Source organism: Haliotis asinina, chromosome 16 (assembly GCF_037392515.1).
Source record: "Haliotis asinina isolate JCU_RB_2024 chromosome 16, JCU_Hal_asi_v2, whole genome shotgun sequence".
NCBI classification, from domain to species: Eukaryota; Metazoa; Mollusca; class Gastropoda; order Lepetellida; family Haliotidae; genus Haliotis; species Haliotis asinina.
Window position 1 is genome coordinate 47000286 of NC_090295.1, and position 18304 is coordinate 47018589.

Genomic DNA, 18304 nt, shown 5'->3' on the forward strand with positions numbered 1-18304 from the left:
AAGGGCATTATATTGCATTGTCACTAAATCCTGTCACACCGACAGTTTATTGTCGCCCCTAGCTTTTGGAAACATATATTTCATGGCTGAAAGTTTGCATATCACTGTCTGCTATGCACCTTATGTTTAACTGCATGCATGTGTGCTGCCCCTTGTGAATAGTTCGCGGTGTCTTCTTTATGGGAGGAGCCTCGCCATGTGATAACAATGTGGAATATCATATGTTGTGTGTGTCTGAAGAATAGTTATTACTGTTCAACTACAGTAATTATGAGCAGAGCGTACTTACAACTGCATTCAAAAGACATAATAAGGCACTGTCAGTTTAAAGGGAGTGGTGTGGAATGGGGCCTCGAGCCAGGGGAGGTGGCCAAGGTTCAGACAGTTTGACTATAATAGTATACATCTGAATATAGCACGAGATGGCGAGATAAAGGTTAGGCTGTTGCACACTCTTTAGACCCAAGTATAAATTTATTTAAATTTTAATTCAAAATGAATTTAATGGTTTCGTCAAACGGATACATAACGGGATCGTTTTATCCAATCACGGTCTGTATTACATACTACCCGAACAGAGTATGAGTGAATGGTTATTTTAAATATATAGATTTCCACGCCAGTTATATTCAAAGGGTAACAAACAAGACCCTACAGACATCAAGCTGCAAGCATACTAATGGGTGATAATATGACTATCACAACAAACGCATATACAACGTGTGTACAGGTGCAGCCATGCAGCTCACATGTATGTCACTCACTCACTCATGTTAAAGTCTTATAACTTGGATACCAACATCCTGAGCAGAGGCACATGTACTTTTATCAACGTATCATCAAATTCCCACAATCAGTGTGATTGCACTATTGAAAGTATTCACTCGTTCAAAGCAAACATACTTCGCGTGTCTTCCTTTTTCAGTGTAGGCATTATCTTCGTTCTTGGTGCGTTATAAACGCACGCGAGCACGTCCTTGCGCGTTCAAGCACAAACAGGCGAAGTTCGCTGATTAAACAGTGAAAGAAATCCATAAAATAATGAGCCAACTCGAATTTCTCTCCTACACGTTTCAGCTTTATCTTCAGGGAGTATCTACGATTACACTATAATGTAAACTGATGGTATATGGAGGTACAACATTTTGCTGATCCTGTGTGTGTGTGAAAAGTAAAGTTCAAATGGAGCAGCCGTATGGTCCGCTTCGATTTCAGACTTGGGATCACGTAAGCAGCCCATTTCTAGTGTCCCCATAGCAACATGCTGCTGAGATATTGCCTAAGGCGGCATAAATTTAACTATATATATGCCCACTGGCTGAAATTTTACTTCGGCAACTGAAAAAATATGTAACTTGTTCACGTAGCATCACGCTCACCTCATTTCAGGAACTCAGGCCCATGCATCCGCTGGGTTTGAAATGATCCATTTCTGACGCATTTGAGTGATAACTGAGCTCGACAAACAATAGGGTGGTGTACTCTACTGTCATTTTTTACAAAACCACAAAATATATTTGCATTTTATGGACGATCACTTGCTCTTTGTATAGGCGGTGAAGCACTGATGAACCTATGACGTATTCAAACTATTGTACTGTATTGTTACTGTGAAAACAACCCAAGTTTTTAGACCTTGGCGATTATTTTGTCCGCCATTATTACAAAACATGTTTACATGTTATTCTCGATCAGTAACTATATTTAACTTTCAGTGAGAGTCTGATCAACTATCAAACGTCATCGATATTAGAATTTCTACATTTTGAAAAACTCCTCTTGTGAAGAAAGATCGCGAAAGAACGTCGACGTCAGATAGTGACGTCAAAGCATGAATCTAAATATAGATGAGATATTCAAAGCGTTCTGCTTTCCTTTAGGGTGATATGCTTAAGTTCCTGTCTTATATCCTTGGGTGTCCATGGGCTTTGTGTTATGTCTAGTTTATAAACGAGAATAGCTCTCGATTTGGAATAGGTATGCGCAAAGGCTTCTTTTATGGTGATACTTTCTGGAAGTTTATAGCAAGCGTACCGGAAATACAGGTGCGATGCTGAAAACGAGGCTGTCCAACTGCTTCAATTCACTTCCGCCTTCAGAGCGAAGACTTTCCTCAATGCACAGGGTTGTACAGTAATGTGCACTCGTTGATTCCTTCCTGGGACTGTCCACGCCTGAGATACTATCAGGACAGAATGTCTAATCGAAGGTAACGTTTAGTTTTTTTGTAAGAAATTAGATGAGGTTTGTACACAGCACTTGGACGTTTTAGGAAATGACTTGTATAACGAACTTTTCAGTACGTTGAATCATACACCCCTCCGTAAGCTATACAGGTTATAGTGATACTGGTGTCGATGATCCTTTCAGTTGTGACTTTTGTCAACAAGTATACACTAGTGCTGGTGGAATTTACTTAGTCGAGGTAAATATCAATCGAAACGACGGAAAATATTATTGTATCTTGAATCTTTAATTTGGAAAGTGAGTTTTATACGATGCTCATCATTTAATCAAGGTTTGTCGTTAATGTTGGTGTTAATGCCACATCTGAGTGAGGCTGTTGGATAGCTGGTATAACTGCCTCTTCATGATTATTTTTGTTACATTTGTCATTTTATGTTCAATGAGTTCTCACGATAAGTAGAAAGGAAGTATCATACTATTTACCTCTTACCCAGAGCAATTTCTTACGTGTAAAAGTCATACTCTAGTGGGTTTGCGAGGATGCTCTTAGTTAAAACATTTCTTTCTCAATAGTATCTCATGCTTGATAAATTCATGTGTGTTCAGTCAGTTTAATGGACAGTAAGAGTTTATCCCGTTCCTCCATCTGAAATAGTATTCATAAATTGGTATATGCCAGAGTTATTAACAAAACCTAACACAATCATTACTAGAGGGTTCACTAGAAAAACTAAGAGCCCCCAAATTAAGCACAATATAGAGGGTTGATTCCTGGTTGAACCACTGCGTGTTATGTCTTTTTGTCTGCAGAAGAATGATTATGGGGGAATGGAAGGCAATCTTACCTAATGGACTTCGTGTAATTATCTGCCTGCTCACTGTTCATGTTAACCATGGAAACTTTAATAAATATCACATTTTCTGGTGTCCCTAGCTGTGATATCGGTGGAATATTGTTAAACATGTATGACAGTATTTACGTCTGTCTATCTAGAGAGATGCTGTCTGTGTCAATCCATTTGCTTCCAGTGATGATGTTTCTATTAATGTTTAGGATCAAAAGATAGCAAGTAACTTGACAATTTGTCATTGATGCATTGACTTATTTTTGTTAGTTACCTATTTTGAAGGTTTTCTCTTAGCATCTTTTGGCATTGTTATGTGTCGTTTCAAACTGCTTTGATTATCAAGAATTATTACCATGTATAGAGGAAAATTAAACAACATGGACTGATGGGGAAGTGGCCTTGGGCCTTTATGTACACAGCCCAAAGATTACATGACCAGTAAGAACCCGGCTGCTCCCAAGTGTTGCTCCAACAGTTTGATCTCTGTTCAAATGTTCAATTGCCATACCTGTGATTGCGGTTATGCAATATCGACAGATTATTGATTGCCTCACTGTGAGCTTCTGGACAGTAAATCAATACTGAAAGTCTCATTTAGGTTAGATCCATCACTCTTATGTGTTACCTGTCTGTGTTAAGATCTGTGGAAACTGCAACAGGAAGTCATGTCGGGTGAACTTTCTAATCAACTAACATGTGTCAAAGCTAAATTCACAAGTCCTGGCATCTTTCAGACAAGAATATGTGATTTTCTGTAAGTCAATAAAAACAAACTGGAAAAGGTTTCAGTGCAAATTAATTAGTCTGCTGTTACATTGTTGCCGATATTACATATATACTCTCTCTGTTTGGGGCATTTACACTGAAAGGGAATTTTGAAATTTTGTAATTTGTTAAAAGTGGCATATACAAAAACAAAAATTAAAAATTGAGGTAGTTAATGTATGAATCTTAATTGTCTTAGGTGCTGGTATATGACTGGCTTCAGCAGAACCCCCCCCCCCCTATTCTTCAAGAAGGATTTAGTTCTACTTTTCAGTTCCAGCATGATTCAAGGGATAAACCTGGTATGCACCATTCAGGCTCATTTGCTCTCTGTCTGTGATGAGGACATGAGTACTGGTTAAATTAACTGATTCATGTTACCTACATAGACACATTTCCCTTTCTTAATGGTTGTTTTTGATGTTAGTTGTATTATTTCCTGTCATTGACAATTACTGATAATATGTAATTTCTATTTGTTAGTGCTGCAGTGATTTGGATTGATTCATTGAAAGTCAAATCTGACACCTTAGTTTTGATTTTTTATAACCAGTATCACAATTGCAGTCTGATATTTGCATACCTATTTAAATTATTTTGACACAGGCACAATGTAATTCTGATGCCAACCCAAGCAGAGGGCTGAAATAATGCGAAATGTGATTCGTTGATTCCATGATAGTTGTCCAATGAGAATTGTTGTTAGTAGACAACGCCAAATTGACATTTTTAGATTTTACACTAAAAGAGGCAACTCTGAAAGTGAATGAAATCTGATATTTTTACTTGTATAATAAATGGTCACATCATCTGTCCAGTTTTGAAAATCACCTTGAATTGGGGTGTGTGTGAATTGGGGTGTTGGTGAATTGAGGTGTGGGTGAATCGGGGTGTGGGTGAATTGAGGTGTGTGTGAATTGAGGTTTGGGTGAATTGGGGTGTGTGTGAATTGAGGTTTGGGTAAATTGGGGTAAGGGTGAATTGAGGTGTGTGTGAATTGGGGGGTGTGTGAATTGGGGTGTGTGTGAATTGAGGTGTGGGTGAATTGGGGTGTGGGTGAATTGAGGTGTGGGTGAATTGAGGTGTGGGTGAATCACTGGAATCCTACTATTACTGTCAAGTTTCAAGGCAAGACAAACTTCAGTGGAAGAGAATCCATTTCCTGTAGCATCATTGCCCACCTTTAGCAGGAGTACTGTGTTCTGTTTGATTTCATTAGAGACCGTTGAATTGCTCACTAACACATAATCCAATAATTGCAGACCAACTCTGATTTGTGTAATAATTTTGGACACCCAGATCAAAAAGTTGTTGTACAAGCGATCATTATTTTGTCGCCACCTACCACTATTTTTTACGGGACCACTCACTGGTAGAATAGCCAGGTAATCATAACTTTGCAAGCGTCTGTAGTAAAATGTCAATTTCATACATGCATTTCACAGTTTCAATCCAGGAAGTGGTCCCACATCATGCATCATATGTCACGTTGTTTTTTTGTAACTGCTTTTGGTGTTACGATTAATAGAAATAATCAAAGATTGTTCGACCAAGCAATCGATCACTTTTTCTCTACTCTCTACTTTATCTAAGTCCTTGAAATACCTGATGATGAGACATTTCTCAGAAGTTGTCAGAGCCTGAAAACGTGTTCAGTTCTTAGAAAACTCACTTCACCTACTGAAAAATTATTACTAACAGTATCTTAATGTCTCCGAGAAGTTCATATTTTTTTCTTGAACTTTATAAGTTTCTGAGCATTCTGTTGTGAATTTCATCTTATCCTTAACCAAGCACGTTACCTGTGTTTGTGGGTTTTGACAAATGGGTGGAATGTCTGCAGGGTTGATGCATTCTTGAAAACCCCCATCCTCGATATCTCCAGGGTATACGTTCCGATAAGTCTCCTCTATACCCTGGACGCATCTACAGCTCTGCCCGATAAATATATTACCTCCCTTTGCTGGCTCCGCCTTCTCACAGTAGCCAGTCAGCTAGGCCGCTGTTATAACAGAGCTTGCCAGTGTCACCAAAGGTAGCGGTCACAACTGCGAAGGTTTACTCAAAGTGCGTCCCAGATCTTAGGGAAATCATACAAACAAATTGACAGATCCGAAACTTTAAAACAACATATGCAAGAACGCCTTCTACCTCTTCCAGAGAACCTCTGCATGGTTTCTGTTGCCTGGTATAATCAGTTAGATAATTAAAAAAACGAAAGTGAGTTGTGATTGGTTCGTTTAACTTTCCAGCGTAGACACCAGACTGGATCAAAAGACAGTCAAGGGAGGTAATAAATTTATCTGGCAGAACCGTAGATGCGTCCAGGGTTTAGTGGAGACGTATCGGAACGTATACCCTGTAGATATCGAGGATGGAAAAGGCCTTGAAGTTAAAGTTTGTGTTTCAGCCTCAAAGTTTTATGAAAAGGCAAAAATTATTTAGTGAAAGTATTAGAACACACAGTATATATATCAATTCTGAACACAAAAACTGGGCCTTTTTCGTGGGTTATATGAAAACTAATTTTGATTGAAACTTTGTGGTGTTCATTTTGCTTTTTAGTGCTTCCAAATTAAAATATGTGATTTTATAGAATATTGTCACACTAAGCCTCATACCCCACGTAAGTGAAAGTTGAAATATAGAATTTTTGTGTTCCTGTGTGTATGAATCTTGTGGAAAGTGCTGTGCTATGAAACAGGCAATGTCATATTTACATAAACATATGTCTTGTGCATGTTAATGTTTTGCTGTTCACAAAGTAGTTAGTACAGAATTCAACTGGGAATCAGAATGATGAGGAACTGACTTTGAACAGTGACTGTGATGATTTCACGGATAGTAACTGAATGAATGTTACTGTTATTGGCATAAGAATTTATGATGTACGATGAAATGGTCTTTTCAAACCCAAAATAATTTGTTACTTCTGGTTTTATTGATGTTCTAAATTAACAATACCAAAACTTCAACATTGTGTTTAATTTTACTTGATCAGTAGACATGTTATGATGTCTGTTGCTTGCAAACAAACTGCATCCATTTTGAGTGGATTGGACTGCAAACAAACTGCATCCATTTTTCTAGGATGACTGGATTGGACTGCAACCAATGCAGACTCAGATTGTCATTTCAAGTCCTGCTTTGTACATAACAAATGACAGTTTCCAGCCATGTAGTATTTCACTATCTCAGTATTTGTTGATTGGATCAAATGCAAATGCAGAAAAAGGACCATCTATTTACAGTACTCAAAATCTCTATAAACACACACCTGAGCTGTTTCAGCAAAGGAACCTGCCAGCGAAAGTCTTCGTCACACTTAAGTGCACATGCACCAGCTCTGGCTTCTTTTTTTCGAGGGTAGTAAACCCAAGTACAAAATAATATGGTACCATTTATGCTTTTTATTTTATTTATTTGTATTTTCATAATTGGAAATGCATATTATATGTCATGAATAATTGATAATTGTGTTTTTATAATGTTTGTTTTGTGTTGGATTGCATCTAAGCTTTAAATCAGACTTTGTTATTGACACTGGCGTATGATGTGGAGATGAGTTGGTGTTAAGGGACATTTAATGTTTGGGGGTTTTTTTTGTTTTTTTTATTGTTTTTTTGTCATGGGGGTTGGCTAGAGTGGTGATTAAAATGGTTAAGCTCTGGACGTCACACTGAAGACATGGTTCGATTCCCCACAACAGCGGATGAAATAGCATCTGCCTGGCGCCCCCTCCTTACTGGTTACATAACAGGCTTACAACTTTATTTTATAGCCATCTGTGTGGGTAATACATTTTCCAAGGGTATGTATTTGACCATGTCAGTGACTACGGGAAATTTTCAAAAATAATTTGCTATTGTGGTAGCTAGATGATGTCTGTATAGTTCATGATCAGTCAAACTGTAAATTCCACATATCAGCCTAACCATTTATCTAACGCTAAATGTGACTGGTCCAGAGAATGCAATAAGCCAATGAATCTTGTTGTTATTTTCTGCTTTTTCTGATTCAGATAGCAGTGACCCTACATGAATCATTGGTGATCATCAAGATATGATTTGATTACATTTGCTTTTGGACGTTTTTGTTGGATGAATTTTTTTGTTTACGTTTACCTCACTACAGGAAATTCATTAATTACTTTATTTTAACACCAGATCTAATTTCCCTGTTTTGATACAGGGAAGGTTAATGTTAACAGGGCCGGCAACATTTTTAGTTATCAGCCCGGTTTCCTGGCTATTTTTTAAAGGAGTTTCACATACAGCCCAGTGATACTGCAGGATACTTGCATGTGTCATCATACCCCAGTTGCATAGATCTGTGCTCATGCTGTTCATCCCAGGATTGTCTGGTCCAGAATTTGTCATTTTCAATATGTTGTTGGAATCCAAAAGGGGTGGTGGTGTAGCCAAGTGGTTAAAGTGTTCGCTTGTCACGTTGAAGACCTGGGTTCGATTCCCCACATGGGTACAATGTTTGAGTCCGTTTTTGGTGTCATGAGATATTGCTGGAATATTGCTAAAAGTGGCACAGAAGTTCTGCTAGAACAATACTCTTAAAAATAAAGTTGGGGATATTTAACTTTCGATTTGGATAGGAAGTGTAAACGTTAACAAACGTTTCAAGGACAGACATCTTATGAATACAGCACTATTTCCCTCTATTACCACCCATAAACGCAATGCATTATATGCATGTACAAAAAGCAGTAGCCCCCATACACGTGCATGGGGTCCCATGAGGAGCATTGAGAAGATATGCTGTTTAACCAATGCTGGCGCTATCTAACCCTATCTGCAAAGTGTCTGTAGCACTACATCATTCATACACCAATGACATTTTCTAAAGCAGGAATCAAAATTAAGTTTCTTTCAAGTGTGCTTCATTCGCACTCATGATAATTTAAGTATGCCATTTCCAGTTCAGGTGTGCCATAAATTCATTATCTATTAAACTGAACTCCAAAACATTACATGACTTGAAGTGAATGTTAAAGTTGAAATTGTATTGTAACATTTACTAGTAAATCATAAGAAAAAAATGTACTGCCCTGGAAAAACATTGATGATAGCTGGTTGTCTGACCTGACACTTAATCATTAGTCACAGTTCACAATGTCACTTTAAATCATGAAAGATAATAATGGTAAAAACATACCTTAATGCACTTTGCCAAACAAATCATGTGTCACTAGTGCACACTGGTGAGAATTAAACTGTGCCATTTCAGTTTTGGCTGTGCCATCAATATGGTGGCACTAATAATTTCACTCCCTGTTGAGGTGCGATGGCAATGTATTAAACCCATGTGTTGTGGCCCCCATCCTGATAATGCTGGGAGATTTTTGAAAGCAACATAAAACTAAATTCACTCATTCTTTTTGCTTTAAACATTACATTGCATATCCAAAATTTACCATTTTTAAAATATATTTATGATGCTTTGTCACTCAATATTGTATTTTAGTCCCAAGCTAAACTTGAACTAATACTGCAGACCACAAAACAGGGTCACAGACTCTAAGTCTAATGATACTGTGATTATTTGAGTATTTCATGAAATACTGACTGTTTCTAGGTAGACACAACTCCTTCCATGTCGTGTGGATGTAATATCTCATAGTTACGCCCTCTCACGAGCTTCCTGTTGCATTAGTGACATAGGATTCGTATTGTGTATTATCTAAAAAATGTACGATGAATAGCTGTTTAATGTGGCTCATGGGTATGCTCAAGTAATGTCTTAATGAAGGTAACGGACGAAAAAATCAGAAATCTGGATACCCAACACACCTATTTATGTGATCATATTGTCTTACAAAGGCTTTGAGTAAGACTCTTTCATGACCACCCCCAAAGCATGCTTCATGTCTTTTAAAATCTTTTTAAGATCTTATAAACATGTTTATTATTTTTTAGAGTTTTAAAATAATTTTGTGCAGATGAATGAGTGAATAGTGCTTAATTTGTGGCTATTCTGAAGCAGCCGATCCAGTTTTGATTCAGTAGCAAAAGGATTGTATACTTTCAGTACACAAAATGGCTCACCTTGTGGCAGTAGTATAATTATGATTATACCTTAATCTTGAGATCTCCAGCATGGCTTATTCCACATGTTCAACCCATGCCTCCTGTTTTGTAAACAGAATTCTGTAAACAGTTTAAAATGTAAATATTTTGTCACAAATGTTCTATTGGGAACACTTTTACTGTGTTCAATTTATTGTTAAATAAAAGACACCTTCTTGTCGAGAATAGCTGCAAAATTGCTGATGCGGCATTAAGCAGTACTCACTCCTCTTTGAAATACCACTATCTTTGTAAGCAAATAGTCTAGTAAACCTGGCATCAGTGAGAGGCACCTAATTGAGTGGAAAAGTAGCTCAGTAGCCTAGTGGGTAAAGTGTTCGCTCATCACAACAAAGAGCGCTTAGTGTGGTGTAAAACCCAGTGGACTGACTTTTTAGTTGTATGGTGATGACAAATCAAGCTCCTGAAAGATATTTACAAGATGAACAGCTGGAATACTTGACGTTTTATGGATAACAACGTCTGTTTATTCTTTATAAGATATTTCAGAGCTAATTCTTGCTTAAAGAATATGCAGAAGTTGTTATCTGTAAAATGTGTCATGTAATCATAAGTCAGTCATTTACATGAAACATAGCCGTGTTTATGTAAGTAAAATGTTGGTATGTGAAAATGGAGTTTAAACTGGCCGACTGTGTCGCAACATGTCAGCTTATGACCACATAGATAATAACCAGATTGGTGCTACCAGGAAGTGAATTGCTAGGCTGTGGAAGGGGGGAGGCGGGGCTAGGGGTGGGGGGTGGGGCGCTTTGGACTGTTGTGTGTCATGCTACACTACTGGTACCTTGCACGGCCTACTTTTAGTGTCGACATTATGTCTACATGACTTTTTGTGCCTTCATTCCTTTTGTAACCCTGAAACAATGATGTTTCACGTTCATGTGTTTCTCTGCGTTGCCTGTTGTTGACAATATTTGACTGAGGCTGTAATGTTTCTGTTTGTGTTTTTAGCTTGTTGACTGATGAGTGGTAATGAGTCTGAATAGTCATTAATGTACATGGAATGTTTGTCTTTGGTGTGTGATTGTGTGGATAATATTTTGGCAACATTATTAGCTTAGGAGAGCACAAGAGTCAATATTAGAGCTCTATAGTCAGCAGTAGAGCATAGTAGTCAGTAGGAGAGCGTGATAGTCAACAGTAGAGCATAATAGTCAATAGGAGAACACAGTAGTCAGTATTAGAGCATAGTAGTCAACAGTACAGTATGATTATCAATAGGAGAGCATAGTAGTCAGTAGGAGAGCGTGATAGTCAACAGCAGAGCGTAATAGTCAATAGAACACAGTAGTCAATAGGAGAGCATAGAAGTCAACAGTACAGTATAATTGTCAATAGGAGAGCATAGTAGTCAACAGTAGAGTATGACTGTCAATAGGAGAGCATAGTAGTCAACAGTACAGTATGATCGTCAACAGGAGAGCACAGTAGTCAATAGCAGAGCATGATAGTCAGCAGAAGAGCATAGCAGTCAACAATAGAGCGTAGCATGATCGTCAGTAGAGCATGATTGTCAACAGGAGAGCATAGTAGTCAACAGTAGAGCATAGTAGTCAATAGCATAGCATGATCGTCAATAGGAGAGCATAGTAGCCAACAGCAGAGCATAGTAGTCAATAGGAGAGAACAATATTCAGTAGTAGAGCATGATAGTGGTAGTAAATTCTAAGCAGAGCTTAGTAGTCAATGGGAGAGCAGAATAGTTAATAGTAGAGCATAGTAGTCCATAGCAAAGCATAATAGTCAACAGCAGAGCATGGCAGTCAGTAGTAGAGCACAATAGTCAATTGTAGAGTTCAATTGTCAACTGTAGAGCACAATAGTCAATTGTAGAGTTCAATTGTCAACTGTAGAGCACAATAGTCAATTGTAGAGTTCAATTGTCAACTGTAGAGCACAATAGTCAATTGTAGAGTTCAATTGTCAACTGTAGAGCACAAGAGTCAATTGTAGAGTTCAATTGTCAACTGTAGAGCACAAGAGTCAACAGTAGAGCACAAGAGTCAACAGCAAAGGATGATAGTCAATACTAGAGCACAAAAATCAACCGAGCACAAAAGAAAAACATGTAGAAAAATTAATCTACAGAGTGTTAAATTTCTACAAATTGTTGATGTTTTTAACAACAAACAGACTTGTGTCACTCATTAAGGACAAAGCCCATTTGTGGAAAACAAAAAAAGATGCAATTTTGTCTCAACTGGTGGAAAATAATTATTAGGAAACACTGGTTCTTAATATGTGTGAGTCTTCTGGATACAATAAATAGTTGGAGATGTTTATGGTAGCTGGAAGACAAGGGTTGAAGTGTCCCATGCAATGCCCCAGCAGTGTTTTGGTCAGCTTGACAGCGTCAGAGGAGACCAAGATAGCCAATCTGTGCCTGAAATAGCAGCAGTAGATCTCGACATTTACTAATACCAAGGGTGTTATTGATTTTCTTCCTTATGTTGCTATCGACATTATGGACACATAGTTTGATGTTATTCCAGGAGATGTGTCCTGGATTAGCTGTGAGGGTCTCTGCTATTGTAGATGTTTGTTTTGAGGGAATGACTTCTTTTGTACCCTGCTAGGCTGGGGCTATTTGTTTAGGAATGTAGTTTCTTGAAGCAAACAAATTTTGGTCAGAAAATTACAGTTAAATTGGGAAACTGTCTTTGTCCAATTTTGAATATTTTATGCCCAAATTCTAATATGTTTGCATGAAGTTCATTTGGTCATGTTCATAAGATCTTAACATATAGTTTGACTTTACAGGGACACAGGTGTGCAAGCTATCTGAGGTGTAAGGGAGGTGGGGTAGCCTTGTGGTTGTCTCACCGAGTTTTTGCTTGTCACACCGAAGACATGGGTTCAATTCTGAAGGTGGTTCTCATGTGTGAAGCCCCTTTTTAGTGTTCCTTATTTTGATATTGCTGGAATACTGCTAGAAGCAATCTGAAACTCACTGTCTGACATTCAGGCTCTGTAGGATTCCTATCGTGCTTGGTTCAGATCTCCCTGATGATGTGTCATGGTTTGTGTGCACCATACCTGTTTTGGGGTTTTAACCGTATGTACCTATATCAGTTCTGTCTTAGCAAGTTGGGACGCCTCGATAATAACAGAAATACTGTTGAAAGCAGAATAACACCCATGTCACTTGTTCCATCAGATCTGTTTCATCTTTTCTATTATTTCCTCCACTGATGGAAGTAGTTTTGTATTGTCAGTTATGAATATTTGTTTAGATATTCATATCGATCATTGAGAATGACACTTCAAAAGGAAAACATGAATATATGTGTCATTTACTTCTCTGATATATTCTTTTTCCTCAGCTTGACATAGTTATAGAAATGTAATGTGTCATGTCTCCGTTGTTCACTCTAGATCTACTTCCCTAACAGTACTGCTCATATGTCTCCAACCATCTGCCAGCCAACCTGCATGCTGGGTAATATTAGCCCTGATCAGGCACTTCCTGTATACGTAACACTGTTTAGCTGATCCTGTACATAACACTGTTTAGCTGATCCTGTACATGTAACGCTGTTTAGCTGATCCTGTACATGTAACACTGTTTAGCAGATCCTGTACATAACACTGTTTAGCTGATCCTGTATATGTAACACTGTTTAGCAGATCCTGTACATGTAAACATAATAACACTGATATGCAGATCTTGTACATATAACACTGTTTAGCAGTTCTGGTACACGCAACATGGTTTATCAGGTCCTGTATATATGTAACACTGTTTAGCAGGCCCTGTATATGTAACACTGTTTAGCAGGCCCTGTATATATGTAACTCTGTTTAGCAGGTCCTGTATATATGTAACACTGTTTAGCAGGTCCTGTATATATTTAACACTGTTTAGCAGGTCCTATTTGTATGACACTGTTTAGCAGTTTTTCATCACTATGTTGACTTTAAGCCCAGTGGAAAGTTGTATGGGCAAGTCAGGAATTGGTTATTATCTTGTGTTAATGATTTATTTTACATTGTATATATCAGGGTATTAGGCAAGCTTAGTGTTTATAGACATTACTCTCCATGTCAAAATCCTCAGTTAAATTCCCCTTGAGGACACAAAGTGTAAAACCCATTTCTTGGTGTCCCTCAACGTGATATTGCTGGAATATTATTTTTAATTTTTTATTCAACCTTTTTGTGTCAATCACTCAATACATCTACATGAACAGAGAATGTCAAGAACACCAAAATTTGAGAAACATATTGACTCTATCTGACGTTTCAGATGCACATTTAGTAATCCCAGACATTGCATATTATTGTTTGGAAGATTGGCAGTCGTTTCCATTTATGGTAAGAAATAGTCTTCCTGAAAGTCAAGATGGTTATGTTTAGTGGGTCATTGTTTTTCTCTTGGTTCTCTCCAATGATAATCCTTTCACTATGAAAATGAATTTCTGTTTGAGCTCTTATTTTAGCCAACATTCTAGTTAGGTCCACACTGGCTGTACAAGGTCACATTCCCAATATAAATGCTGCAATGTATCTGTTTTGTAGGATTAAGAATCAAATTGATTTCATTTGGTGCAGCCCATTCTTTGTTAACAGATATTCGTTGGTGAAAGAGTGAGTTTAGTTTTACGCCGCACTCAGCAATGTTCCAGCCATAAGGTGGCAGTCTGTAAATAATTGAGTCTGCACCAGAAAATCCAGTGACCACCAACATAAGCATCAATCTGCGCAATTAGGAACCGATGACATTTGTCAACTAAGTCAGCGAGCTTGACCACCCTATTCCGTCAGTCGGCTCTTATGACAAGCATAGCTTTTTTGGCAAGCCTGGGTTGCTGAAGACCTATTCTACCCTGGGACCTTCACAAGTCGGATATTAGTTGGTAGGATATGGTGTACTGGAACCACTGGGTGCTTGAATTGGTGATGCACTGAAAAGGTATCAGGTTATATTTGGTCCATGTTTCAGCTAGAATCTTACATTGTAACTCATATTCCCATTTGGTACTATATCGTTTTTGATACAGTTATTGCTGGAATATTGCTGAAGGCAGTTGAGACCAACTTTTTGGATAACAACTTCTTTATTTCATGAGTGTGACGTTTCGATACAGATTCTTGTACCATTGTCATTCCTTTGTGACAACAGCACAAGAATTTGTGTGGAAACATCACACTTACAAAATAAAGAAGTTGTTATCCATAACGTTGTGTCTATATTGTTCTTCTGAACTTCCCAACTTCTAAAACGCCTGTGGAGATCCAGGTTAAGACAATTGCCCTTCAGTTACCCAGTTTGTCATAACAGGCGACTAACAGGACTGGGTAGTCAGACTCACTGACTTGGTTGGCACATGTCATTGGTTCCCTGTTCCGCAGATCGATGCTCATGCTGTTTATGACTGGATCATCAGGTCCAGACTCGATTATTTCTGAAACGTCGCTATATAGCTGGAATATTGCTGAGTGTGGCATAAAACTAAACTCACTCACTAAAATGCAATGTGTAGAAGTTATTGTTAAAAGTGGTACAAAACTCAACTCACTCTCTTGTTTGCTCGTTTATTTCAGATGGTTCCACCCGAATATTTCCGGCATGGATGCAGAAATGCTGCTGATGCAGCATGGCACCGATGGGAGCTTCCTGGCGAGACCGAGCAAAAGCAAGGAAGGGGACTTCACTCTGTCAGTCAGGTGAATGACATGGCTACCTGCCTTACTGACTGTTTTTGGTTAGGTCATACGCTGATTTATAAATATCATTAGATGTTTGATTTTGGTTTGGTTGGTGTTTATGGCTGCAACAGTATACCAGCCCTATGGATTATTCACTCACTCACTTACTCACCCCCCATGACCACCACTGTTTATTGATTTCTCCTGTGTTGCAGACGCAATGGTGAGGTCACTCACATCAAGATCCAGAACACGGGGGACTTCTATGACCTCTACGGGGGAGAGAAGTTTGCCACTCTGGCAGAACTGGTGCAGAACTACATGGAGAGGCACAGCCAGTTGAAAGAGAAGAATGGAGAAGTCATAGAGCTGAAGTATCCTCTCATATCCGAAGACCCTACTCCAGAGAGGTCAGCCAGTCAATCTGGGATCTGATGTATTCCATCAGTCTAAGTTAACTTAGTCTCAGGATTATTTGTTACACTGCTGAATCTGTGAAAACCTGGTAGAAGTTCATGTCATCTAACCTTTTCCAACAACCAATCAGAACCCAGCTGATCAAATTGCGAAAGATAACATTTGCTCATACTTTTGAAGTTTTACCTTGAAAAGACTTGTACCCGAAAGATTCCAGATGCTATTTTCTGTACAATTGCTTCCAAGTGATATGCATGAAGGCTGTCACAGCATTGAGTAAACAGTCGTTAAACTGTCTGAGAATATTCCAGGATGTCAGCTTGCAGAAATATTAGATAATGGTGGCCATGTCTTCAGAAAGCACTAAGCGCATATACTACAGGTCAAATATCTGTTTTATGTGGATTTTCATTTGTTGAGAGATCAGTTTCAGTGACTCAGAGAAGTTGTAAGTCCCACCAAACCCTAAACAGTAGCCATTGTCTGCTTGCTTAAACTTTCTGTCTCGCATTTGATTGGACGGTCATAGGTCACCTGATGCGACCTCCTACTAGGGTTTGTAAGACTCAGTATAACACTTAGACTGAGTATCTATTTGTCTGTTTGAGAGTTCGTGTCTTCTATAATGTACCTCAAACCCAGGGAGTTCATTCTGTCTTAGGGCTAATGTGTTTTTCCATCTGTGACAATCCACCGATCTTTATTGCAGATGGTTTCATGGTCATATATCTGGAAAAGAAGCCGAAAAATGTTTAATGGACAAGGGTAAAAATGGCAGTTACTTGGTTCGAGAGAGTCAGAGCAAACCAGGCGACTTTGTCCTGTCTGTCAGATGTGAGGATAAAATAACACATGTCAAGATTCGGTATCACGTAAGTCCTTTATCTTTTTATATGTTTGAATTGGTATATACGATATAAATCCTCATTAGCATATTTGCTTTACACAATTTTTCAGTCATTTCACAAAGAGGTTTGTGGCTACTGCAGATGGCAGGGATGTGTTAAATCTACTTAGATTGTTTGTGATTAACATGAATAAATTCAGTCTATCTCATCACATCACCTTGTCCATGCCCACACCCACCCACACATCCACATCCCCACACACTCCCACCACCCTCAAACCATGCTGCCTCACCTCATCCACATACGACCCATGAAGGTCCTGGGGTAGAATAGGCCTTCAGCAACCCATGCTTGCCACAATAAGCAGTTAGTTTGCCGTAAGAGGCGACTAACGGGATCGGGTGGTCAGGTTCGCTGACTTGGTTGACACATGTCATTGGCTCCTAATTGTGCAGATTGATGCTCATGTTGTTGGTCACTGGATTGTCTGGTCCAGACTCGATTATTTACAGACTGCCACCATATTGCTGAATGCGGCATGAAACTAAACTCACTCACTCATCCACATACATATCCACATCCACCACCACCCTCAAACCATGTTGCCTCACCTCATCCACACACACACCACCACCACCCGCAAACCATGTTGCCTCACCTCGTCCACACACCCCACCACCACCACTCGCAAACCCAGTGGTCCCACCTCACCTCACCTCACCTCACCTCACCTCACCTCACCTCACCTCACCTCACCTCTACATTTCACTGCAGGAAGGGAAGTATGATGTCGGCGGTGGGGAACAGTTTGAGACACTGTCAGAGCTAGTTGATCATTATAAGAAGAACCCAATGGTGGAAACATCGGGCACAGTTGTCCATCTTAAAATGGTGAGTGCTTACATAATATCATATATGTTTTAGTGCTGGGACGGGAAAGCGGAATACCTGGTGCGGGTGTGTAATGACTTGAACTGGGTACCCGTCTGACTACCCGGGCCTGTTGTGATCATGTGATTCATAGATTAAACAATGTGCTATGTTATTGTTTCATAATTAAAAGTTTGTATTGTCTTTTAAGATTTAAACATAATTTCCAGTCACAATCATATGTCGCCAGTCACAGTCACAACCAGTCCAGTCATGTTGAAAATGGTCCATGGTTAAGTTTAAAACAATAGAAATTTTAGCCTCCAAGTTGAAGAATATATTGCTATTAGGGATCATGAATTAATACGGGTAGGGTTGGGTAATAGCTGATGGGGTACCGAGGAAGGAAACCTGAACCAGCCCTAGCCCTTGTATGTTCCGTACATTCAGTTGAATGTCTACAGGAATGACATTGATAAGGGTTTGACTCATTAAGTTGACAATGTTTCGAGAGACTTGATCAGCTCCTCATTAAGCTTTTATGTCTTGTTACGCCTTTTTGTGTGTAGTTCGTTTGAATATCTTTAATTGTTGCTCATCTAACAAATTTCCTGTA

At 38.8% G+C, this 18304-nt stretch overlaps 1 protein-coding gene across 2 annotated transcripts in view; it reads left to right on the forward strand.

Annotated features, from left to right (window-relative positions):
• Positions 1-18304, forward strand: part of LOC137267953 (tyrosine-protein phosphatase non-receptor type 11-like) — a 39425-nt gene that overhangs the window by 10688 nt on the left and 10433 nt on the right. Inside the window, exons 1-5 of one of the 2 annotated variants that reach the window (XM_067802408.1) lie at positions 1864-2209; positions 15449-15571; positions 15769-15963; positions 16680-16842; positions 17593-17709. In XM_067802408.1, the coding sequence (XP_067658509.1) occupies positions 2196-2209; positions 15449-15571; positions 15769-15963; positions 16680-16842; positions 17593-17709 (612 nt within the window). In that variant the 5' untranslated portion in view covers positions 1864-2195. Of the gene's footprint in view, positions 1-1863; positions 2210-15448; positions 15572-15768; positions 15964-16679; positions 16843-17592; positions 17710-18304 lie in introns of those variants that run through there. The other variant, XM_067802409.1, reaches the window with a different exon arrangement.